The sequence below is a fragment of the Orbicella faveolata genome, unplaced genomic scaffold (genome assembly GCF_042242905.1).
Source record: "Orbicella faveolata isolate gen_17 unplaced genomic scaffold, um_ofav_v1 contig_13, whole genome shotgun sequence".
Lineage (NCBI taxonomy): Eukaryota > Metazoa > Cnidaria > Anthozoa > Scleractinia > Merulinidae > Orbicella > Orbicella faveolata.
This window is the reverse complement of record NW_028301540.1, coordinates 9,884,497-9,911,096: the sequence shown is the minus strand read 5'-3', so window position 1 is coordinate 9,911,096 and position 26,600 is coordinate 9,884,497. Positions and strand designations below refer to the sequence as shown.

The 26,600-nt window shown below is 41.1% G+C and overlaps 1 protein-coding gene, 1 long non-coding RNA gene and 1 pseudogene across 5 annotated transcripts in view; 1 reads left to right on the top strand and 2 right to left on the bottom strand.

Annotated features, from left to right (window-relative positions):
- Positions 1-1,720: 1,720 nt before the first annotated feature.
- On the bottom strand, positions 1,721-5,182 carry LOC149114898 (kelch-like protein 28; annotated as a pseudogene).
- Positions 5,183-9,049: 3,867 nt separating this feature from the next.
- LOC149114897 (uncharacterized) lies at positions 9,050-9,698 on the bottom strand. The gene is made up of 2 exons (XR_016205940.1): positions 9,504-9,698; positions 9,050-9,424 (listed from the first exon to the last, which is right to left on the bottom strand). It is a non-coding gene; the product is annotated as an uncharacterized LOC149114897 (long non-coding RNA).
- Positions 9,699-13,784: 4,086 nt separating this feature from the next.
- The window catches only part of LOC110050097 (uncharacterized), a 56,803-nt gene continuing 43,987 nt past the window's right edge, over positions 13,785-26,600 (top strand). For 3 of the 4 annotated variants that reach the window (XM_089284549.1, XM_089284548.1, XM_089284547.1), the window contains exons 1-9: positions 13,786-14,891; positions 16,503-16,688; positions 17,469-17,654; positions 19,423-19,995; positions 20,764-21,339; positions 21,914-22,492; positions 22,983-23,555; positions 24,151-24,720; positions 25,470-26,042. In XM_089284549.1, the coding sequence (XP_089140675.1) occupies positions 14,825-14,891; positions 16,503-16,688; positions 17,469-17,654; positions 19,423-19,995; positions 20,764-21,339; positions 21,914-22,492; positions 22,983-23,555; positions 24,151-24,720; positions 25,470-26,042 (3,883 nt within the window). In that variant the 5' untranslated portion in view covers positions 13,786-14,824. Of the gene's footprint in view, positions 14,892-16,502; positions 16,689-17,468; positions 17,655-19,422; positions 19,996-20,763; positions 21,340-21,913; positions 22,493-22,982; positions 23,556-24,150; positions 24,721-25,469; positions 26,043-26,600 lie in introns of all 4 variants that reach the window. The other variant, XM_089284550.1, reaches the window with a different exon arrangement.

The window sequence follows — 26,600 nt, the reverse complement described above, 5'->3', positions numbered from 1 at the left end:
CTGACTGACTGGCCAACAGAGTGACTGACTGATTGTTCCATGTTCAATCTGAGAGGACTGAAGTGATCCTCTCGTTTTGACTCGTTTATCCTCCTTTTGCTCTACTGACAAGTCCAAATTAAACACACGCATGAATTGTATGCTAGCATTGACTCATTTTTTTCATTTGTTTCTCTCTGGTTTAGATTCTTCATTCAATATCACAACAGTCGTTGTTATTGCCATGGCCATATTCTGTGCTGCGTGCCTGGCAACTATAATCTACTTGAAAATGAAACTTGCTGCAAAACCACAACCAGACCCTGACAGAAAAAACCTACCTACAGACCTCATGTAACCATCACCAGTTGTCTTTAAAGTTCTCCTTGGCCTGGTCATACGGTCCCAGCATTTTGATCCAAAGTCGTTCGAAATTGTTGGGTGGGGAAAATGTTAATGTGTTCGGAAAAAAAATGGCTCCTTTTTCCTATACCGGACACTGATGACAACACATTCTTTATTATATCTTTTGTGCGTACACAAAGGAAAAGCCTTGCGGGACACTTCAAGATGTTGCAGCGTTTCCGTCCGTTTGACCAAAACATGTAGTAGCACGGCTCAACAGACAGAGATGCTGTTTCAAAATTTGGGATCTTTTGACCAAGGGCTTTAAGCTGCTTTACACTGAGAAAACTTGTACGTTAATTGGCTTATTAGTAACAAGTGTTAGAGACTGCTACCCTGTGTATTGTTTCGCTAAAAATAGAGTTAAGCATTGAAGCGTAACTGAATAAAAATAAAGAAGTAGTTTGGTTTGTATAGGATGCCTGGATTGTAATGAATAGTGTCTATTATCTGTAAGCAGAGTTGCCTCGATGACTTCGATGTTAAATCTTTCCTAGACAATTCAAGTCGGGAAAGAGGAAGGCGTATCCCGACTTATCAAGGAAAGAGGGAAGCGACTCTGCTCACAATGTTTTAGGACTCGGGTTATCGCTGAAGTCTTCATTCGTCCATTGCGCTAATAAAAAGCTTGAATCAGATGATAGAAATTTCTCACACAAGAACAAGTCCCAGACTGCATGAGCGAAAGGACGAATCGTTTAAATTTTAGAACTGCAAATCATGTGCATTTTAGGATGACTTTGTACCCGTTTAGATGACCTTCTCTCTAAACAAACGATATGCTTGGCGATCTCCTGAATTAACAAGAAAACATGTGCTGCATCTAAAAATATCCCAGTCATTTGGTGAGCAAATTGGGTGATTTCCAGAAGAAAACAACTGCCATTTGAATCCGTAGTCGCTTGCTGTGAGCTCGCTGCGCCAAGCATTTTCGCACGCAGTGATCGTCTATCAATCAGCGGTGTTTTCTCATAAATAATTAATTAGCTTTAGTTTGGCGGTAAAATATCAGTCGGGTAATCTGAATCCATAAATTAAAGATGTCCAAGCCATAAAACTTATGTTATTATTTGAGAAAATGAGATGGTATGGAAATTTGAAATAATTCGCCGAATAAGTAAAACTACTTGCCCTTCCGAGGAGCACCAAGATGGCGTCCCTAAAAAGCTTTATAAATCTGGGTAAAACACGTTTCCAAATAACGCGCGATTGAAAAACTGAACAAACCTAAATCTTGGGGAGGTTGTTTATAGATCAATCATCTATCATATCTCGGATTCTTGAGGTTACGATTTTTAATTTATATTTAAATTGGTAATGGTAATAATGGTAATGGTAATGGTAATGGTAATTCTTTATTTATAGTGACAACTCCACCTAGCTAGAAAGCTACTTCACAGGAAGCCCACTGTAAAAATAACATAAATATACATTAATCAATAAACAAGTGAACAAAATTTACTACCTGGGATATTCTTTGAGCTCTACGAGGTGATTCATTCTTGATCTCACTTGATTTCTTGCAAGCGTAAGTTGTAAAAATTGCGTTCTTTTCCAAAGGTCTATTGAAACTTTAAAACTCGCAAGGGCAGTTCAAACGCTTAAACTCGCAAAGCCGTCTTTGAGATAGAAACCCTGCTTTCTTAATCAGCCCAGCTAGCTTATTGGTTCCGTATTTTTTCGGTTAAATGCCGCATCTCCAAGCTTGACTTGTAAAAAATACCTTTAAAGGAACAATTCGAGGTGTAATAATAAACTATTCGCCATTTCCACATCCCCCATAATACCGGCCTTGTTTACCCCCCAAAATTTTGTATAAGCATTGTCTTCAGTTTCTCTTGGGACGACTGTAACACCCAGGAGAAATGGGAAACAAAGGTATGCAGAATTTTGGGTTATGTGACAACAATCCTGACCTAAATTCTTAGCATACTTTGCACTTTTGCCAACATAACGTCTTCCTGGTTACCTCCCCCATCCCATCCCATCCCATCCCAACACAACGTTGATGTTGATCTATCCAATTTAGACCCACTATTCCGAAATGAGAACCATTCACCCAAAAATTCCGGAATGGGAATTCTCGAAACTTTGTTAGGTATAACTGGGAATTTCCTAACATTCAAAACAGCATTCTGGTCCAATGGAAAGCGCCGATATTTTCATATGAATGGTTTACCACGAATACTCGCCTTGACACGGGAGCAAAACACAACTCGAAAATCATTGTACGTTGTACCACATTGGAATTCAAATAATATTCTTAGGATGCGTTTCTTTAAGAAAATCCAAGATTGGATTCTTAAATCCGAAAACGGATTTTGTGTTTCTTTTCTAAACAGATTAATCCAAGATCTTTCGGATCATGGTGCGTCAAAGAAACCGAAGAATCCTTGCCCAGAGCGGCTTTTTTAATACTAGAAGCAATGTAGAGTGTCAAGTCAAAAATAAATCCTAACTCTATCACCAGTATAAGTAACGCTCTATAAAGATTTTTATCTTTAAAAAAGAACGATGCCATCTTCAAAGTATCTTCTTCAGTATAAGATACAAAGTATCTAATCTTCAGTACGAACTGCTTTCTGGCTCTGATAAACTCGTGAACCAATTTAAAAAAAAACCTCTTTCTCGAAGTTCAGTTGCGACACAGCTCGCTTCTGACCTCATTTGCCACAAATATTTAGAATGAAAAAACTGAACTTCAAAAATATATAGTACAAAATGATAGATGTGAGCGCCCGGTGACACAAATTATAAGGAAGTGAATTCCACGTGAGAGTTTTAAATCACATGATTAAGCATTTCCGCTCACGTTTTTTGGAAGTTAACGAGGGCTGGTTTGTAGTAGCTACAGGAAGGCTATCATCAGCAGGGAAGGCTTCGACCTGCCGCATGTTAAAAATTCCTTTGAAAATTCTCATCGAGCAAGCGATGACAGGTTCATAATAGCAATAGCAGAACCCTGACGTTTGTCTTGCTGTCACTTCAGTTTTCGTCTCGCATTTATTCTCTTCAGGGTAATAGCGTTCAATTCGTATTCGTGTCGGATCGCCTACACTTTTACACCGGACCACCGTTTTAATGTCCAGGATAAACAACTCACCATCAACGGGCAAAATATGGACATTGTATCTCAGTCCATCTCTGATGCCCGTAATAATCTGCCATTCATTTGTTGTTTCATCGTACACCTCCCAATCATAAGAAAAATGGCATTCCTGCGGACGAGCTCGAAAAGTTATGTAGATTTTCTCGTTCACAGCAGCACCCTTAGCCCAGCAATTCGCCATTTGAGTGTCAGCGGCTTTATCCCACTGTTTTCTGCTGAGGTCAAACCTGTCAACATCAGTCAGGAGGGTGCGTTTGTCACCACACCATTCGCTGCCACCAATGAAATAAATAAAATTGTCATTGGCTACAATACAGAAATCACCTCTCGGCTGCCGTACTTTTGGTCTGCTTCTGTTCCTGGAGAGTTAACACGGACCTGCCGATTTCGTAAATGGTCCATAACACATGGTTCAGACATCAAAGCGTACATTTCATTTCCATTTCTAACAAATGTTTTCCGCAAATATCGTCCTTCTTCCAAGACTGGTAATTGCGTCCAACTGTTAGAATACGGATTGTATGTTACTTGATTTAAAGACTGAAGTCGATAATTCGACATCTGCTGTACAGTACCATACAACTGACTGTCACAAGGGACAAAATTACCAGACATAAATAAAGGTGGTATCTCACCTAACTTGCACCAGCTATTCTCACGAAGAATGTGACACAGAACATTTCCACCCACACTGACTACTACAACAGGGGTCTCGAGCGTCTTCCTGGGTGGAACACTGAGGCTCTCGAAGTTTTTTGAGTCAAGTAATTTGATGGCATCCTTTACCAGCGTCACACAGCTGTTATTGTCTTTCACGAGCTCATTTGTCACGATATCATGCCGGAGAAAGTCACGCGATACATAAACAAGCCTAACGTGACGAAATAACTCGACGAAATATCTTTTTCGCCGGCTTCTGTCATGGTCAATCCATGCTAGAATGATCTTAAACACATCTTCCTCGGCGTTCACATCTATTTCATCGCTTGAAATCCACATTTCAACCTCTCTGCTCGACATATTCAAAACATTTTCACGGTTCGCAGCGTAAATGGGGGTAAAATTGGCGAGGATAAATTTACTTGTTTTCGAAAGAAGGTCTTCGCATTGATATCTTTCAGCAAAATAGTAAGTTGAAATACAATTTGAACTGTTTAGCGTCTGTATTAAAACCTCTCCAGCGAGAAGTTCTAGTTTGCCAAGAAACAAATAATCGGCCACAACTATTAGGTCTCGGGCATTGTTTTCAGCCAATATCTGAACATCGCCGGTGTAAATAAACTGTAGCGTAGCCGCCATGACTGACTCGGTAAACATCTCCAACCGAACTACTCGTTCTTGAGTCTCCTTCATGTCGCTGTTCAGCATCTTTTCAAAGAAAGGACTGACCTCTGAGAGAACTCGCCTGTGACCTTTGAATTGTTTGCCATCTTTGACCATCAAAACAACATCGCATGGCTGATCGAGTGTGTCCTTTGGTATAAAGAGTTCACTCACACTTTCCTTCCTTCGGCTTAGAATAACTTGCTCAGAACTATCAGCAGATTGTACTTCAGCTGTCATTTTACATGTAGATGTAATGCCTAAATGATCAATGTTCAGTCCTCATATATGATGAGTCATTGCAAATTGCTGATTCATGATAACAACGTTAGAATATTGCTTTAGGGTTTGTTGCTACCAAATACAGATGAGATCTGAAACCATGATTAATAGTATTGGTCGTTTATTGCTTTATGGCTAATGTAGACTGTTCACAGCCTCTCTATTTACGCACACGAAAGAAAAAGCGAGCGAAGCACGAGGGATGGGTGAGCGGTGGGGTTTGAGAGCAAGAAGAATCTAGGTTCCCACCCTCCACTCAGTCAAATCCCTTTTCAGCTGGCGTGCAGTTCTCTCGTGATTCTATCCGCACGTTCAACGATCTACAAAAACACGAAGAAATAGAATGCTGTGAACAGTCTATGGCTAATGAAGCCTGCATAAAACGAACGGATTTGATCATCCGTTTATCTTTCCTCGTAACTTTTACAGCCTTTTCATTCAGTCCCTAGAGCGATGAAGGAAGCACGGGTGAGTAAACGACAAAACTGAACGGCAGGAGGCTTAAAATCGGGCGGGAAAATCGGTCTCTTAGATTCCCTTCGCTCGATCCGTTTGTGAAACCCCTCTTTTACTACCCGGTGTATTTTCCTTTGAGATCTACGCGGTGATTCGCTCTTGATTTCTTGCCAGTGTGAGGTTTAAAAATTGGCTTCTTTTCCAAATTAAAAGGTCTGTTGAAGCTTTATACAAACATTTCAAGCTTTACGTTTAACAGAGGCTCCTTTGAAATGCTCTCTTGTAGGTTCTGGAGTAAACAGCTTTTTGCTGTTGTTATTGTTGTTTTTCGTTGTTATTTGGTCAGGGTAGTTAGTTTATATGTTTCTAACTTTCAGAACTGTCGACGGTGACATATTACCCATCTCCTCAAGGCACAAGAAGGTTCAGTTTTGATACTTTCCAGTTTACAGTAAACTATGAACGTTTCCTTTTCTTGCACTGTAACTTAGTGGTTTGCATGTATCAAATTGTGGGATCTTTTGACCAAGAGCTTTAAGCTACTTTACACTGAGAAAACTTGTACCTTTACTGGATCAGACTGCTTTCTCGTGTATTCTTAGGTTAAAAATAGAGTTATGCATCGAAGCGCAGTTATATAAAAATAAACAAGTAATTTTGTTTATACAGAAATCCTGGTTTGTAAAAAGAGTGTCTATTATCTTTCAGGAGTCGCTCACGTAAACCTTTGATATATCTTCGTTGTCATCATCTTCGCGATTTCCGACTTGGCCGGTGAACCCAATACCTGGTTTCCATATGATCGCTTGGATCGTTAGGCTCGATTTGCGCCGCTCTCTCGGGTCCGCGTGCCTCCCCGAGAAGGGTCTTTACGGGGGGTGAACGCGGGCTCAATTCCGGAAACAGCAGCTGGTAATCGAGCCTATTGGATCGTGGGAAAACTCAGGGCTAGTGTTCGTTCAGAACAAGGACCTGCGCATAAGATTTTTCCTAACTTCTACTTCGGGTGGATAATGAGCTACTTGCCTCAGAAATACCATAACATAGGAGTCACCGACTTCTCTTCAGTGATAAAGCGCGCTGAAAAATGGTCAAGAAACCTAGCATGGTCCCCAGGGCTTTTGGCAAATAATGTGGGTCAAAGGAGGCAGCCTATCCTGTCTTATTTTGTATAAGTGGGTCTGTTGTATTAATGGTCCCAAATGTTTTCATTCCTCTACAATTTTAAACAAAGAGACATATTTTCACAAGACTTGGGAAAAGGGTAAAGAAAACGATCGGTCGGAAGAAAAAATAGGGGTCACAGAAGCAGCGACGTAGCGTGTTAATTGGTGCTGGGCAATAAGGATGCCCACAAACACTAAAAACTTATGGTCTTCAGTGCTTGAGCATCTCTACGATAGACTTCATATTTCTCTCATTCAGTGGAGATTACTCTTCAGAAAATTGTAGTGATGAAAACAGAGATATACCAAAATGCTTCCCGTCTTTGTTGCACTCAGGTGCACTAGGGATTTTTTTTTTCCGCTGGGGATCGTGGCGATCATATTGAGACTGGTTAGCTGGCAAAGTCGGAATGATATCAACGTTTTCTTTAATGACTGCAGCGGTCGTAGTGATCACATGGAAAAAAACCTTAACGACTTTTCCCGCTGACCATGATTTTCACGAAAATGACCAGCATCGCTACAACAACAAATTCACCCGAGAGGATCTGGATCGAACAACGCAAAGCATTTTAGTACACAGTCGAACCTGTGTATAACGACCATCCTCAAGACTTGAGGAACTAGCCGCTTAATACAGGAGGCCGCTTTATATAGGATCACTAAAAATACTATTGTGCCTGGTTTAATGTCAATTTTAATACCGTATATCTACAAAAACATTTCATGTAAGAAACAACAGGACAATCAAAACTCTTTCAAGTTGTAAATACCAGTTTCATTTGTTGGTTATCCTGTGTAATCGGACCAGTCCGTCCGAGCGTTTAGGACCCGTGATTTGATCGAGGTTCATTCCAGTTTAGGTCAAACCTCGGCGCTACACGTTTTCGTTGATTGCGTTGTTATTTCCGGACTGACATTTTGTTAAGGAACTTACGGAGAATCAAAGGGATCGAACATTAATGCATCAGTCAATTCCAGCAGTGCCCATCCCCCGGGCATTAGCATTTTTTTTTTTCAAAAAAAATGGGCAAATGCCCCGTGTGGGGACGAAGAAAGAGGGCAAATGCCTCGCCCCCGGGATCGTCGCCTTCCAACACCTCTGCAGTTTTTTAATTGATCAGTGAATAAAACGGTCAACTGTTCAGTATTTTAATGTAACGGTAAGACTTCAAGGGCAACAGTACTTGTTAGTTGATTCTGATTATATTTATTTCTTTATATTTGGTTTAGCAGTTTGCTAGAGGATAGCTGGGATTGCAGCGGACGTGCCCCCAGCCGCGAGCGATGATAGGCGCCTGTATTCGCAGGCTACTTTTTCTGTGAAGAATCAAGACATTTTAAATGATGATGCATTGCATTTTAAGCTCGCAAGATCTGTCTTGAAGATCGCTACATTTGAATTCGCAAACCTTAAGTATTTTAACTCCACTTTCATGAATTGAAAGAATGCTAGGCTAGTTTTGAATGCGAAATGCGAAATAGTCGTGTTCACGTCAATGAGTCTTTTGTGATAAACAAAATATAGTTCACCTTTTCGCTTATAGTTATATGCTTACAAGTAATGAAGAAATATCTAAAATTGAGAAAACATACCTTTAAAAACATCTGCAAGTTTCTCTAGTCTCTGACGGACAAGCCATTGTTCGACAAACGCCTCGTCTTTCCCGATGAACTCATCCATGGCACTTTCCAAAACACGTGTGTCGAATGCCCGGGGGTCGCCCCGAGGTACGCAAATGCCCAGCCCCCGGGTCGCGATAAAATTGCAGATGCCCCACCCCTGGGACTGACAGCGTGAGCAAATGCCCCGCGGTTGCCCGGGGGAGGATGGGCACTGCTGGAATTGACTGATGCATTACGAACACTCCTGAATCAAGGTTACGGTAACACGAATTTTCGTATTGTAAACGGGACAGTGTCGAGCGTTTCCCTCGTTGATCTAGACGAATAAACGATGGATTTTACGGCTGTTACACAAGTGCCGTCAGTACTTTAAACAATATTCAGTGCCAACTTGTAACTTAACGGTATAATATACGTAACATTGCGAAAAAATACTGTGCAATTAAGAGGCCCTGCGCCTAAGAAACGACCGATGATTTCCGGCTAAAAAATAAAATCGGCCGATTTTTATCTCCCAAGCAGAGGTTACGGAATACTATTTAAAAATGAATTTCTTTTGTTTCAGTTTCGCTTTAAACCAAAAATATCGAGCCACAAACTTTTTCCGTCTGATAGCAGCAAAATCAGGCCGAAAATAAGCCCCCGCAAAAAACTGTTCAGAAATTACTATCGCAACGCAAAATAATGAGAAAACTACACAGTGTTGAAGAAAAAGGCCTTTTAATGCAATATCATTCGATAAACATCAAAAAACTGCCGAAGCGATTAACAAATAAAGTTTCAAATATTACATACTAAATTAGATGGAGCGTTGGAGCTGATTTTAAAATAATTATTTCTCAAAAGTCCATCGCTTTTGAAAGCAATCACAGTGATGAATCAGACATTGGAGGGATATACATCACGTTTCTGGAAAAACATTTTTCGGCCAAAGTATATTGACTTTGTACAAAGCGTTCAAAGTTACCGTGTTTACCGTTATCCTGCTACTTCGGCGAAGCACTTCTCTTTTGCCAATACGGCCGTGGATAGCGTGGTAAACGCCACTTTAAACCTTGCTAGGCATTCAAAGACCATCCTAAGTAGAAGGACGTAGAATTAAAAGAGAAAGGAAGATGAAAAATACGCAGAAAAAGAAAATAAAAAATCGAAATTACCATCTGCTAACGAAAGTTGAATCTGGAAAATGTCGTGGCGTGACAGCGGCCATTGACGTCATTTGTATAAATAGCGGCGGAATCCAAACGACTGCACAAATAGGAAAACAATTTTTCCCGGCCAGAAAACGTTTAGTGGAACAATGTTATGTTATTTTTCACAAATGATGGTCACTGAAAAATAAATACTTCCCCAACCGCCACACCGTTTTGGCCGCAGCATGATCTGAGTTATGGGGTCACGACTGGATCCCTAAGCCGCTGACCGCCCGAAGGACATTGCAGACTCGTTTTCCCACGCTCTTGCGACTTGACGTGACAAATGACGTCAATGGCCGCTGTCACGCCACGACATTTTCCAAATTCAACTTTCGTTAGCAGATGGTAATTTCGAGTTATTTTCTTTTTCTGCGTATTTTTCATCTTCCTTTCTCTTTTAATTCTACGTTCTTCTACTCAGGATGGTCTTTGAATGCCTAGCAAGGTTTAAAGTGGCGTTTACCACGCTATCCACGGCCGTATTGGCAAAAAAGAAGTGTTTCGCCGAAGTAGCAGGATAACGATAAACACGGTAACTTTGAACGCTTTGTACAAAGTCAATATACTTTGGCCGAAAAATGTTTTTCCAGAAACGTGATGTATATCGCTCCAATGTCTAATTCATCACTGTGATTGCTTTCAAAAGCGTTGAACTTTTGAGAAATAATTATTTTAAAATCAGCTCTAACACTCCATCTAATTTAGTATGCAATATTTGAAACTTTATTTGTTAATCGCTTCGGCAGTTTTCTGATGTTTATCGAATGATATTGCATTAAAAGGCCTTTTTCTTCAACACTGTGTAGTTTTCTCATTATTTTGCGTTACGATAGTAATTTCTGAACAGTTTTTTGCGGGGGCTTATTTTCGGCCTGATTTTGCTGCTATCAGACGGAAAAAGTTTGCAGCTCCATATTTTTGGTTTAAGGCGAAACTGAAACAAAAGAAATTCATTTTTAAATAGTATTCGGTAACCTCTGCTTGGGAGATAAAAATCGGCCGATTTTATTTTTTAGCCGGAAATCATCGGTCGTTTCTTAGGCGCAGGGCCTCTTAATTGTCCTCTACTCTTCTACGGTATACATTATTGTATTTCTATGACGTACAGTTCACAACAAAATATCTCATTCCGTTACTTCCTAGTTGTAACGTTCAATTTCATAGTCAGTTGTACGTTCAGAGTGGCCATTTAATACGGGTAAAAATAATAACGAAAGACAAACATAGGACTGCTACAGGGTGGCCGCCTAATACAAGTAACAAATACAGCGTCTGTAAGGGGGAAAATTCGGGACTTGGAAAACTGGCCGCTTGATACAGGTCCGTTATATACAGGTTCGACTGTACTTATGATCCAGGGTGTAGTTTCCATATGATAATGATGCGATTGCGTCTATCACTAAACCTTTTGTTTCAGAAATCGCGGCGGTCGAAAACCGGACCCTGGAATCGGTTCCAGGGCTAGTTTTATGTTCATATGGAGCCTGAAGAGATTATCAAGGTACATGATAATCTCTTCTATGGAGTTATAGGAACGCCATTTGGCGCGCGCTTTGTTGCAGGCTGTTTTCAAAAACTTTGATTTCGTCACGACTATCCAGAATTTCCCTTTCTTAAATGTTGCAAAAAGTTGTACGTTTTTTAACTTAAAGTGCACCTAACCCCAAAAATTTTTTTTCGCTAGAACGAATCTACTTATTATTTGAAATAGTTCTGCGAAAAAATGTTTGAATTCCGTTAGACCGTCGATTTTCTGTGCCACGACGAAATCTCGAAAATAGCTCCAAAACACCGCCATTTTGTTTCACGACCGAGTTTGAGGAGAATGGGTCCAGCGGCTCTTGTGACGTCTAGCCAGGAAGGTTGGATATCTCGTTTCCTCTCATTTCCTTCAGGATGGTGCAATACACATTCGAAAAGTGCGCAGAAACGCCTTCCAGAGGTGCTATCGGCTGTTGCAGCAATATTCCAGATTTAAAGAAAGGTATACTGTACAATTTACTGACGATGATCGGCTAATGGTGCAATAAAGACGTAAACGATGGTTCATTTTGTCGAACCGAAACAAGCGAACTGAATCTGTGAGAACCATTGAAGAACTCTCACTGGAATTTGTTCCGCAGACTTTCGAACGCTATTTTCATAAATTTTCTGCTTAAAGCTAACCAGCAATTTGTAGAAATACTACCTACAACCTATATCTTCCAATCCCGCAGTATTTATAACATAACCGGCAAAGTTGTGTGATCCGGTCATGATCAAGAAGCATTATACTGATATGTAAATAGATCGCAACTGTACGCCGCTAACCAACACTTATTTCTCTTTCGATTTAGATGAGAGTCGAAGATTAATCCTCTAGAATTACATGATAACAAAATTGTTAGACTCACAGAGTTTTTCGAAGGTTTGGAAATCAGCAGTGCGACAAAGATTCTGTGCAATAGCGTCGAAAATATGACCGCGTAACATCTGCGGACCGCTTAGGGAACACATCCTTTTCGCTTATCCGACGAATTTCACTGCAAACTTTGAGAATAATTTACATTGGTTATTTGGAGTTACGACTTAAAACGTGTGACAATGTGAAATCGGTAATTGTATGAAATGTTTCCTTCCGGCTTGCTTCCCGCAGCTTCAAAAATACAGGTCCAAACAATACGATTTTCAATCGATCGAAGCCAATGTTTTGGAGGTCATCAAGTCTCGAAAACTGCAACACGTACGTCGCTCTTATAAACATGAAGCATTCAACTGAAAGTGAAACACAAACTGGATTTAGCAGAACCTTGATAAAATACATTCTCGGTAAGGACAAATGTAAACGGGCTATAAACACGCGTGGGAATCTTATGTTTAGTTGACGAAATTACCATCCAAAGCAGTCCTTGAGTTTTCTTTCCTGCTTTTCGTTTGCCTGCTCCTCCACTTCGTATCTAGCTTTCCATTCCTAAAATACAAGCAGCTCGTCTGCAAAGATGTCTTCCCCGTCGTCGCTTGAAATATTGTAAATTGCTCTCAAAGCTCTAAGCAGTGAGTTCACAGTTGTCGAACGTGCTCGATCGAAGTTTATTTCGGAGCCTTCCGAATCGAAACTTAACTCTGACTCCAGTGACGAAAAAGAAATGATTCTGAGACAAAACTTGGACGTTTTAGTCCCAAAATACACCGCAACGATTAGTTTTGCGTTCTATTTTCTCGAGCAAATACAGAGAGTTGACTGAGGCGCTATTGTGTTTGGTTCCTGGGTAGACGTCATCAGGTACCGCCGCCCCAGACTCCCTAAAACGCGGTCGTGAAACACTTAATCGCGACTTTGAAAGGGCATAGAAAATCGAGGATTCAACCAAATTCAAAAATTTCTTCGCCCAAATGCTTCAAATAAAGTCTAGATTTGTTTTAGCGAAAAAAAAAATTTGGGGGTTAGGTGCACTTTAAGTAGGCAAGGAAGCGATGTGGTCCAAATGAACTCAAATGGTGCCACTGTCCTCCCGGCCCCTCTAACAAAACAAATGAATGAATACACAAACAAGTGAATAATTTAATACATTTTGGGTCAGAGAAGTTATACAAAAACCATGAGAACAGGTTGACCATAAACAGGAGATTACCGGATCACTTGGCAGAATAACGCGTCCCACGACAAAATGAGCGGCCTTCCCATTCTCCCAGCCATCTTTCGTCAGTTTAATTTATAAATTGTCTCTAACCCGTGTTTTCCTCCTTTAAAAGAAGCTGGATTCTTAACGGCTTTTTTGGAAATTTTGAATTGGTGTGAGTGATCTGTTGGGGTCTATTCTTTCAGCTCGTGTCATTCCTCGAGGAAACATGATTCGCGCGACCGCAAGAAATAACACGCGTGAACGAGTAAGAACGCGCAACCGTGAGAGTTCGTGAGAAAAGCGCGTGGGCGTGCGCGAACGTTTAGTTCGCGCGAGATTACTTGCGGCATCAGTATACAGGTATTTTTATACTAAAGGAAACAATTTTTATATTTTGGAAAATGAATTATCGAGATGTTTAAGGGAATACTCGGGATTCTGGTTGCCATGTTTACTTCCAGTTGACTTGGTGTTTCTGGGGAAGGAACGCGTGACGATCCCTCAGAGCGTCTGCGTGGGAAGCTGTGCCCAGCCCAGTCCAGCCAAATCTATTTATGTCTTTGCGGTTACGACCCCGCCAAACACACTCCAGTAACTTGACGGTTTTGTGTTTATTCCTTTCCTTGAGGAAAATCATTAACATTACGGGAAAATTAATCCTTTGTTCAATAGATGACCGTCACTTCAAGTAGCATTCGTGACTAAAATTTACGTTACAAGAATGTCACGATCTAATGCTGGTCACGAAAAGTTGATCCAAACCTAAGAGGATTGAAAGAAATCAAACAGAATTCTGCAGAAACCAAGTGCTAGCGTGTACGTTGGCGTTGATGTTGTCAATTCCTGTCAATGTCAGTGTTGTTGGAGACAACAAATCTCCCTAGTTCCGAGTTAACGGCTCCGTTACATGCCATGCGAGCTCGCGTTTCGGAAACGAAACGAACAGGAAATCCACCTTGTTTATCAAGAGCCGACATGTATTTCTCGAAAAGTCTGAGTATTTGTCAAAAAGTCAAGGAAATCCACAGGTACGTGAAGTGCATTCATCATATTTCCTGTTTTGCACCAAGGTCATTGATTGTTCGTATTTACCCTGTGGGCTACGAGGCACTTCTTCAACACCTAACCAGTATTCCTTCTGTCTGTTTACGAGGCGGTTTTTCGTGTTTGTTTGCCCTTTAATCCCTGCTAATTCCATCGAATCTCTTTTGCCCGGAAGAGCCAAGCCAAAAACAGGGTTAGCACGACAACACGACATCATTGTTTGCCGTTGACAATCACACAGGACGGTAAATTTAGGACCCTCGAATGAGTGTTTAGTTACATTTTATCGTGAAACCGCAAGACTTATCCCCGTACTTAAAACCTGGTTATTATCAAATGCCAAGGAGACTATTAACGACTTTGGGGACTGTCAAACGTTTCGTGCCAAGGGGAAACGCTACAAAAATCCCAGACACGGTGGTCGGGAGACAGCGCGTGATTAACGTCATCCAACACAAGAAACCGACGAAAGAGCCAATTGAGAAGCCCAGCGTTGTGTTCACGTTAACTGTGAATCTGGTGTGAAGTCACCCCGAGTCAATACCTGACATATTTAGTGAAATGCGGCTTCGTCTATAGACTTCTATAAAGCGAAGGATCGTTTTCCGACGGGCTCCAGTTCAATTTCGTCGACTAATGGCTAACGGTATGACAAGATTGAATGTCCCGATGCTATTCCTGTGGTTTGTTCTCCTCTTTAATGGTATGTGGCATATATTTGTCTTGAAATTTTATGTCGTCTTATTAGCTTGCGAAATGTCGAACGACTGATCAAAGACGGACTCATCTGTGCTGTTGAGATAACTTTGTGCTGAAGGAAAACGTTGTATATTAATTGAGCTCTTAACTGACAATTAATTCATCACACATGGGAGAGATTGCTATCAGAAGAACTGTTGACATTTTCTTGCAAAGCGAACTAAACTGTAAGGTAAAACAGACACTAAACGACTTCTGTGACAAGCAGAGAGTTGAACATTAGGCGTGAAAACAATTCAGCAATAAACAAGTTGTACAATTAATCAGATATCAGTCCTGTCTGGAAATGAAGGATTGAACTATAAGGCTGTGGTGTTATCTCGAAAAGATAAGATTGCAGCTTGGATATTTTACTGTCTCAGCGCTGATTAAATAAGCGGGGAACTAAATGGGCTTATCTTCTTCGAGGGGGAAGGTTGTTCGTGATCTTCGTATTATCGCGTTCTCTTAACAGCTGTAGGTTTTTCGTTTTCGTGTTGTATCTTATTATCTTTTAATAAGGTCTTAAACGATCTTAGCTTGTGGTTAGAAAAAAATTATATTGAAATTTATATCAAACATGACGAGCATGCAAAAGAAAACCTTAGTTTGAAATTCAAAGAATCGTGTTCGCCGTATTTACAGAGAATAAGTTAGCGGTCAACGTTTTTCTTTCAAACTCCGGAAATATACATACATCGGGCAACAGACTAACAAAACAACTGCTAAAACAACAACAGTCTGTTTGTTTTATACCCAACTTTAGTGGATCGTTCAAGTTCTTATTTAGCACGTCCTTAGCTTTATCGTTACACTGATTGCGAGTTAATCCAAACACGAATCAAAACGCTAAATGTGCTCTTCTAAGTGTACCATGCATTCCACGAAAAACGAAAATGGTTGAAATTATTTAAAGTGGTAGGTCGAATTTAAGTGTTGTTGTTGTTTTTTGCTTTCAGTGTCCGTAAATTCTCGTGCCCCTTTAAATCAGTGATACCGTGGCTAAGGACATGACATCCCTTCATGATCATCAGACCGTCTTTGTTTGTCTGTTTATTTTCCTACAGTGTATCATATCCAAGATAATCGTTAACAAAAATAGCGTGGAACGGAAAGCCGGCAGATCTATTTCAAAGCTAATTCCGTCCACACTAATGCGCGGTCATTTACAAGTGCGTGATACCCACTTATTGCGTTTTGCCTTATAGCCACACAAAAACAATGGTAGCTTTAATTTTTAGCATCAAACACAAAAAGTGATCATTAGAAATGTTTTTTCCTTGGTATGAAAATGAATCATTGTTCCAAATAACAAATCAAAACTACACAAATTACAAAATTATCTCATTTAATCTTTCTCCAGCCTGCAAACAGGCTCCCGGCGAGGACGGAAAAAAAATTTCAGCGAGCGCGAAACAGGCAGCCTGTTCGCAGGCTAATCCTTCTCTTTTGCGAAATACTATGCGGTTGTGAGAAGAATTGAGATCTTGAGAGATCGTCACATATCTGCTTAGACCAGGCATTTTAGTTGCAACAACTCACATTTACGCATTGCGGACCTATTCTTTGCTTTCAGCATATCCAGCAAAAGCAGTGAGACCCGGGCAATGCCCAGACTTTCCGCGCCAGCAGAACTGTCCCGGTTCTACTATCGACCAGTGCAAGTACGACGAAGACTGCAAGGAGAACAACCAGCAGAAATGCTGCAAGATTGGGTGCAGAAGGATTTGTTTTGATCCCAGTAATTTGGCATTAGTCAGTGGTAAGCGCCTTATGTGAATCCACTTTGAAGTAAATAAAACAAAAACGACAAACAGATTCTCATCAAATTTTCAGATGCCGAGAAGAGGAACGAAAATACGATGCACGGCGGAGTATTTTTGACGAGTTTCGAGGTGGTCAAATTAAAAATAAAATCCTAACTCTTTTTAACAATTAGATTATGAGCTCGAGATTTCTTTGAAGTGATAGTTGAGGAGGGAGAAGGCCGAACAACTTTCGCCCCATAGAAATTGAGCGAATAATCTCATTTTCTTTCAGTTAGCATTAAAATTCTAGCTTTCGAAAAATCCTGCAGAGTGAATTGTCATTTCAAATTTGCAATACATTGTGTGCGCACTCATCAGGTTTTTCAAGAGCTTCGAGATTTTAACGTGATCAAACCGCCTACATGTATGTTCCTTGTTTTAGTCTTTTTCGGGATTTAAGTGTACAATAGCCCAGCCTATCAGATCGCAGCATTTTCATAAGTATACCAGTAGAACTCTATTATAAGTGCAACATCCCACCATTCTCCTGACTCGCTGTAAGTCGCACCATTTGAGGCGATTATCACGCTTTGTAAAAATTGCACAAGTCTGATACTCAAGTTTGGTTTTTGTCTGAAAAGAGACATTATAAAGCTACCAAAGGTGAGTTTAGTCCAATTTGTACTAATAATCATAAAACTTACATAATCGTAAAACTTACCTTGATTTGTATCTTGATGCATGCGCAAACTACAAAATTATGGCGACCTGACGGTACCTTGTTCATGTAACAGGTAACAGTGTGTGCCCATCATTACCGAGACCCGCTCCGTGCCCAAATCAGCCGAACCAGTGTATCAGCAAGACAGACTGCAGCACTGGACAAGAATGTTGCTCTGACGGCTGTCGAATGATTTGTGTTGAACCTCTACTTGCTCCGCTCAAAACTGTTCCAATAACGAAAGTGGTCAAAACTTTTCGTGAGTATTTTTTTTCTTATGTTTAGTTGTAGTGCCCGTTGTGTAAAGAAGCTACAATCTTGGTCGAGATAAACAGAGTTTTCCTCGCGAGAACACGACTCCTTAATGATTGAATTGATTTCATAACCGAGTTACAAGAGGCGGAAAGTTTTCCTGAACCACACAACCGAACCACTTTCACGTAGTTTTAGTTTTTTTATTAAATCCATTTTGAAATCACCGGTTATCCTTACAATCTAGTTGGCTCTCAGTGGTGCGATTTATTGACGAATCGCGCTATTTCAGTTTTGCTCTAATATAAATCGTATCCTTTTCTCAGCCAATGAGAATGAGTAGAATGGGACAGTAAAACAAAACAACCGATCATATTTCAAGGTTAATTTAAAGTAATCAATAAAATTTTAGGAAAATTAAGGCAAAAAGCCATTGTGTGGAGAATTTTGCAACCACTACTGCCAAAACTTTGTTGTTATTGTTGTTTTTTCCCCCAAAAAAAATTGATGAATTGAATTAATTACAGTTTCTGAATGACGATCATGAGCTCCTTCAGGCTGAAGACCTACTTTAATGGAAGTTCCCAACTTTCAGTGCCCATTTTGACGAATATTTTGGCGATTTTTCTTCAACATCTACTCAAGATCCGTATGATACCGAGTCCAGTAAAACATAAACAAACGAAAACCACACAACAATAAATTCAGAGCCATCTAAAAAAGGTAGATGTTTCCAGGTTTCCGGTAGTTTCAAACGAATCAAAACGAGAGCTCAACTCTGTCGCTGAGAATAACAGGAATAAACATAGTCAAAATACGCCCTACTGCCCAAAACAGTGAATGAGCGAACGTCTTACGAGGCTGGTGCCAGTCCCGCCATCTTGAAAATATCTTGAAATAAATGGTGCCGCAAGGACTTGACAAGGTCCCAAGTATTGCGTCCTACTCCGAGGTCGTCACAAAAAGAAACGGAGATGATAACGAGCTGGACTCTCTTAAAATCATGCCATGAAACGGTGTTTAAAAGAAAAAAAAAAACGTACTATCCACTGGGCATCGTGCACTCGAAGGAGTTTCACAACTCAAAAGAAATCCATCGCAGAATTACACAAGATGCACGCTCAAATTCCTTCTCCAAAGACAACGAAAAGTCTCAGCCTCAACCACAGAAGAAAGGAAGGCTTTCCATCATTGATTCAGGCGACATGAATTGAACTTTTATGCATGAAGTAGACTACTTTTCGTTCTGACTTCAGAACTGCTTGTTTTTTTGTCACGCTCGAATGAGTTTTCGTCACATGACATCGTTTTGCATACTAAATAAGACCGTAAAGGCGTTTCCGGTTCCGCTATACAAAAATCTAAAATTCAAGGCGAAAAATTGTGCGATTTCAAATTGGAGCCAATAAAGTGGCAATTGAATTTCGTGTCGTGCAATTTTGGTCTGAAATCATACTTGTGATTTCAAATCGAACTCGCGCCGCGCGCTCGTTCGATTTTGAAATCACGCGTATGATTTCAGACCAAATTGCACTTTACTCTGTTCAATTACCATTATTAATGTATAGTTATAAAGTTTTAATCTGTGTACATAAATTTGTATTTTTAACCTGGTGTAATTTATACAGGGCCCCTATGGATACCAGCCTTTGAGCTGAACGGGCTACCCTGTAAAAATAAAGTTTTACTTTACTTTTAATATGAAACGGTATTGCATACAGAAGTAATATCACTCTCTTTCTTACTATCCTCATGTAAGCTTTTTATGCCGACAGAATGGAGAAGTTGCAATACTACTGTGGACTTAGGCTTCATCGTAGATTCGTCCGGGAGCATCGGCAGAAGGAATTACGTTAAGGTCAAAAGCTTTGTGAAGTACCTCGCTAGAAGCTTTGGAATTTCGCCAACAGGGAGCAGGGCTGGTATCGTGCTCTACAGCAACAAGGCTTCAGTCAAAGCTCACTTTGGCCAGTATGCAACCATAGAAGAGTTTAATAACTTGGTGGAAGGTCTACCGTACGAAAGAGGTCACACGTACATTGATAAAGCCCTTGAACTGGCAGCGTCGCAGCTTTTCCCACGCGCTCGAAAAGATGTACCAAGAATTGCAATGTTGCTGACAGATGGTGAGCAGACGGATCCTGATGGTACCGTCAACCTTAGGGCCGCCTCAGCGCCACTGAGGAGACAGGGAGTGCGACTGATAGCGTTCGGAATAGGGAAGAACATCAATGTACGAGAATTGAGGTTGGCCGTGGAGCGAGACGAAGATGTGGTTAGGGTCATGAAGTTTGACGATCTGACTAACAAAGTCAGGAATTACTCAAAAAGTCTCTGTGAAGCTGCTGGTAAGGAAAATGAAACAAAAACACTTGCAAAAATATTTCTAATTTGATAATGTTTGAGAAACCAGGCAGTTCTAGTACGCTCGTTCTCATTCCCCACTGGAGGGACTTGGGCCTAGGATTCGAGTCAAAAAGTCACAGGCTGATGACGTCGTTTACAGAGCATCTTTGATTGGTTCTTGTCCCGATGACGATTTTGCGTGCGCATAAAAATGCAATTCGCTACTGATCAGACATCTGCTTCTCAGATCTAATACGTTATCAGTGGAAATTTTTCAGACCCATCAAGCTCATCAGATTGACTCTATCCTTGTAATGTATCGCAGAATCTGACTGAAAGGTGAACGTCCGGCATAGACGGGGCCCAGCACAGCCAATCTAATTCAGTGCTTAGAATGTTCTGTTATTCATGTATTTTGAATGAGAACTGAGGTATTTTGATTCATGAGTCTTGAAACATGAGTAGTTTGCAGGACGCTTGAGTCCATAATGTGCTACGAATAGTCCGAATACGAGGGAATAAATTTCTTACCGCAAGGTCTGGTCTGATGTTAAGTTGGTACCAGCACCGCCTGCCAAGCTCACGTGTTGCTTCTCTTCAACTTTTGCCGTACATTTGTCTGAACGTTGATTATGGGAGTTAAGCTTTACTTTCTTTATTCTCGTCACCTCTCTGCCCACTAACTTTATCTTTGTGAAATTAAAGGTTATCAATGTTTACTCTAATCACATTATTCTTTGTTTGTTTTGTTGTTTTCTCTTATGTTATAGTGACGGAACCAATTCATCCTGATGCTGATATCATTTTCTTGGTTGATACTTCGGCGGGCGTCTCCAGTGAGCAGTTTGACCTGCAGAAACAGTTCGTTCGTAGGATGGCACGTTACTTCCTCATCTCGCCACTCGGACCTCGTGCGGCTTTCGCTACTTATGGTAGCTCGGCATACACCGTAATTGGTTTCTCTGGTTATAGCAGCGACGCCGAGTTTAGCCTTAAGATCAACACCGCTCGATTTCTCGGTGGAACTCGAAGAATCGACCAAGCGCTGGATCATGCCGCTGGGATGTTCCAGAAAACCGGACGAGTCGGGTTAAGAATTGTCATTTTGTTGACCGCAGGAAATTACTACACAGGTCCTGGTGCGAGTAGTGTGTCATCCGCAATGATGTCATTGCGCACTCTCGATGCTCATTTGTATGTCATTGGAATTGGGTCTCAGTTTACTCCGTTGATGTTCAAGCAAATGGTTCGCGGGCCCAAAGACATTTTCCAAGTGCCGTCCTTCAACGAGCTGACGTCTTGGCAGTCTTTGATTGCGAGACAATTGAGATTGACTACAAATGCTTGTAAGTACAGCTCCCGGTGGGCTACTCCCTTATATGGGCCATACAAGTATGTGCGGCTCTAAAGGGTATGGTTTTTCAGCCGTTTTGGTCATAAATAAAGTATCGATAAATAGGGTATGGTTTTTGCACTTTAGTCTTGAATTGGGCATTTTTTTTTTAGAAGAAGCTACTTTTTCATCATTATCGATAAGACCATCAACAAAAGCCCTTCATAAATTATGTTTACAGCAATTAAAATTTGGTCTGAACTAGAGAACTAATTATGAGACATATCTCAAGCAGGGTATTGATTTAAGGGTCAGGTCACAAATACGGTATCGAAGTTTTGGTCTGGTCATAAACAGGGTAGGGAAAATCGCAAATTTTGGTCATAAATAGGTTATGGGTTTTGGAAAGCGGGCCGCATACCCCCATCCAGTTTCTCTAGGAGTACCCCTTGGATAGCTTTTTTTAACTTTCAAATGTAGGTGGAATAAATATTGACTTATTCCAAAAGGCCCTACGGGTGATCTTAGATCCTCTAATGCTAGAGCGTCTTCGTACTTAGAGACTCTTTTGTCCTCTTCACCAACAGTCAAGTATGAACCAGCCTATTTTCATTCAGACGTGATATTTCTTATGGACTCTTCAAGATACGTGGGAGCAAACAACTACATACTGGAAAAGAATTTCGTCAAGTTGATGGCTCGTCTCCTAAACCTCGCCAACAACAGAAGCCGCGCGGCTCTTTACACATACAGCGACCGCCCTCAGCTTGAAATCACATTTGATGGATACGAAGATCGTGCTGCATTTGACTCTGCTGTAAATAACGCGCCTCATCTTCAAGGTTCCCGCCGCATCGACAGAGCGTTTGCATCTGCAGCCCAACTCTTGAGGACAAAATCGAAGGATTCTGTTCCCAAGTTTGTCGTTCTACTGACGTCTGGCATGCAAACTCGCACAGCCGACACCCGCTCCCTAGAAGTCAGCTCGCAACAGGTTCGATCTTACGGTGGTAGAGTATTTGTTGTTGCCATTCTCACTGGCGGATATTCAATTCGCGACTTCTATCCAGCTGTTCAAAGACCCAATGACGCCTTTCCCATTGCATCCTATGCTGATCTACTTGCGCGCGCTCCGGCCATCGCTTCCCGGATAATGGGATCATGGCGTAAGTAGATTTCGTCGTCAGTCGTCAAATACCTTATCTCAGAAAATTCCCTCCACAGCTGAATTTCAAGATTTTAGAAGATGCGGATATTATTGGATGCTATTTTTGCGACATTTCAGTTGACGAATTTGGAGAATTCCTTAAACATCTCCATTAAACAAATCACTTTGATGTCGCAATATTTGGGTTCAGGTGGCAGCTCTCGCAGGGTCTCTCATTAATGGTTCGATACCCTTTGATAGAACAATAGAACGAATGACAGAAACAATGCCCCCTAACCCCAAAAAATAACAACTTCTACACTTTGATGACAAATAGAATTACAAGCCTACGAGAGCTGCTATACTTCCGAATATTCGTTGTAGTAAAGTTCTCCTGGCCAACACAATATTTCTTTAAGGTAACCTGTCAATAAGCTGTTGGTCCTTGCTGGGTTGTTTTTGTGTCTAATTATTTCTCTTTATATTTTGTTTCTTTTCATATTCTTTAGGAGCTCCAAACGTCCCCAGCTATGCTGCCGACATCGCTTTTATCTTGGACTCCTCTTCAACCGTAACTCCTTTCCAGTACTGGCGAGCAAAGCGCTTTGTCCGAATCCTCTCGGAGTACCTAAATGTTTCACCCGGCAAGTCGCGTGGGTCCTTGGTCACCTCCGGAGAGTCTCCTGTGGTGGTCTTCAACTTTGACGGATACAATTCACATTCAGAATTCAGAAATAAAGTGACCAATGCTCCGTATTTGGGCGGTGAGCCTTCTATCAGCAGCGCCTTAAGAGCAGCGGGAAGTCTATTTTCTGACGCACGAGGTTTGCACCCTTGGGTGGCTATTCTTGTGACGCCTTGGAGGCCGAAGGACATACGGGACACTAGGAGTTTAGAAGCTGCTGCCCGTCCTTTGTTAAATCGCGGGGTCTGGTTGTATGTCTTATCCATCGGAGAGAACCCCTATGTTGGCTGGCTGCGTCCAATGATTGTGGAACCAAGAGACGCCTTCTCGGTGGTTTCATATCGGGATTTACCCGCGAGTATCGGACCCGTGGCTAGATATATAACGAGTGATAATTGTGAGTACATTTGTTTCAATACATTGGTAAGACGTAGCTCTCGATTGGGCAGTATCAACGTCAAAAATATTTCGCACTAGAACAATTTGCTAGAACCCAGACTGAGCTAATATAAGTCCAACACCCTAATCATCAGGTAATAGGCCCTTTGCACGATTCGGTCACATGGTAGGGAATTAATTATGTTGGGACGCAAGTTACACAGTGGGACGTTCAAAACAAAGGAAAGTCGGGCTGGACTGGTACGAGTTCCTTTGTTTTGGAAGTTCCATTGTGTAACTTGCGTTCCAGCATAATTAATTCCCTACCATGTGACCAGATGGTGCAAAGGGCCTATCGCTCGTCGTAAGTAAGTCACTCTTTCCACTTTTGTATGGTGTCTGAGTCATTTCATATAATGCACCTTATCGAACATATGGCTCCACAAATGGATCGTGAGAAGACAAGTGTTAGGGGATTTTCACAGCATTTCCCTTTTTTCTTATTTCCTGTATGAAGTTCTATCCTTGCCTTATAAACCCCTTACCATGTTATACAGATGTACAAGTTCAGAACTTCGTTGGATTTTTTAATTTTTATTTATTTTTTTCTGAAGATCTCTTTGGACACTCCACATTCCAATTGGACATCTTGTTCTTGATGGACACTTCATCGGGCGTCGATTTAAACGACCACAAAATGGAGAAGGGGTTTGTCCAAAGAATTGCACTGCACCTTGGTGTGTTCAACAGAAAATCACGTGCGGCCCTCGTGGCTTATGGTGCCAATGCCTCAGTTGTGTTTGGCTTTGGTGGCTACAGTTCTAATTCCGAGTTTCTTACGCGCATAAACGACGCTCCAAGCATTGGAGGCGAGCGTAGAGTCGACAGTGCTCTCGATACTGCAGCTGCGTTGCTATTAGATTCACGATCAGTCATGCCAAAGGCAGTCTTCCTTCTAATAGCGGGAAGACAGAGCAGCCTAGTAGATTCCATACCCATTCAAGATGCAGCTCGGCCACTTCATCAGCTGGGAGCCTGGGTCTATATCATGGCTATTGGGCAAACGGACGTCAACGAATTACAAAAAGCTACAATAAGACCGACTGATATTTTCTTTGCGAGGTCTTTCTCGGGTCTTTTTGGATACATAGCGCCTGTGGCTGGATACGTGGCGAACACCTCCGGTAAGGGTCGATCTTAGGTCCTTTTCTCTCTCTAATTTAAATAAATGATTTTGATAAGGCATCCAATTACTTTTCTTTTCCGAATCTCATCCTGTCTCTATTATCTGAGTACCATTATTACGCTACTCGAAGTGCGTCCTTACAGCACCTAAATCCAACATCTTTCAGAATAAAAAAATATAAGAAAATTTGCCCAACTATTCTTGGACGTTATTTTTGGAGTGACATTCCTTCATCTCTAGGTAATAAGCCTACTAGAAGATTATTTAAAACACTTCACCAGTTTTATTTAGGTCAGTATTAATAGGTCTAACATAAACTATTCATTTACTATGTGTAACTCCTTCCTCTTTTACACTAGTTTTCTTTAAATCCTAAAATGAAAGTATGATAATATATATAAAAGAAATATAGACGCGAACATTCAAAAACAACAAGAAAGAAACCGACAGCAGGGGAACATGGTACAAACTCAAACAAACAAAGAAACAGACAGACAAACAAATTAATGAACAAGGAATCATAGTTATTTGTAACAAAATTAGACTATTATTTTTAGATGTCGTTTAGGTTTTTACCTTCTGAATATATACTCGCGATCGTGCCCCTTTAAGGATTACTGTACTGTTCTCGAAGGGTAGTAATTATCACTGGCGCCTATGGTATCAAACTGGTTCCAGGAAAACAACAAAGTCGTTCATTTGCAATGCAGTTGCTGTTATTATAATACTTTGCTTTTTTTGTTCCAGTCATTACAGGTATATCAACTCTAAACGCAGACATTGTGTTCGTTATCGACTGTTCTTCAGATGTACCTTACCGTGAATACGGAACTCAGAAAGCCTTCGTCAGATCACTGACAAAGTACTTGAACGTTCAACCTGGTCAGTCTCGTGTCGCCCTCGTACCGTATGGAAGTCGGGCAATGCCTGTCGTTCGGTTCGACAGTTCACGGACTATCGTCCGATTCTTTTCCGACCTGTCAAGGGCTCCATACCTCGCAGGAGAACGAAGGGTCGACATAGCGCTGGGAATAGCCATGCGTATCTTTGGAAACGCGCGGGAAAATGTACCTAAGGTCGTACTTCTGTTTATAGCAGGAAAACAATCGCGTGTTACAGGAGCCCTCCCCCTGCGAGACTCAGTTAGGCAGCTTCACCAACAAGGGGTTGGAACTTTCATTTTCCGGATTGGATCCCAACCAGGAATAAGAGAGCTACATTCTGCAGTCGACAGACCCGAGAATGTCATTTCGTTTACAAGTTTTGCTGCGATGGACGCGAGGGTACCGTACGTGGCGAGGCACATACCGTTTTACTCTGGTAAGTTAACAGTTTCCTGTTTTGTACTTTGAAACACTTACAAACAATTCACGCAAGTAGTTAGGTAGCCTATATGATCGTTATTGGGTCTAGCCTTTGAGGGCAACTTTCATCTTGTGTTCACTTCCATCTTCCGTTAGAGCAACGCTTGAAACAAGAGTCGAACTTTTACATCTGAGATCTAAACAAAGCCTCAATGGTGGATACATAAAGTGATTTCTTAGATAAACTGATAAATATTGACAAAACACACTACACACTTTTTTTACAAGAACATTGTTTTTCTGGCCCAGGCAGAATATTCTTATTTTTCTGCCGAACTTAGGCTAAAAAGATTCTTGTTAGTATTCTTAGATTATAGGAATAAATAACGGACTATGCCGACGAAAAGTGAATTATCTGTTCTATCGTGACTTTGGTGGCGTTGAAGTAATTTTAGAGCCAGACTGCAAGCAATTAAGCTTGATATAACACACATAACATCTTGCAGAAATGCTACTGGATCGAAAATACGGCTAGGACTGTTTTTGTTGCTTTTGGCTGGTTTTGAAGTCTAGG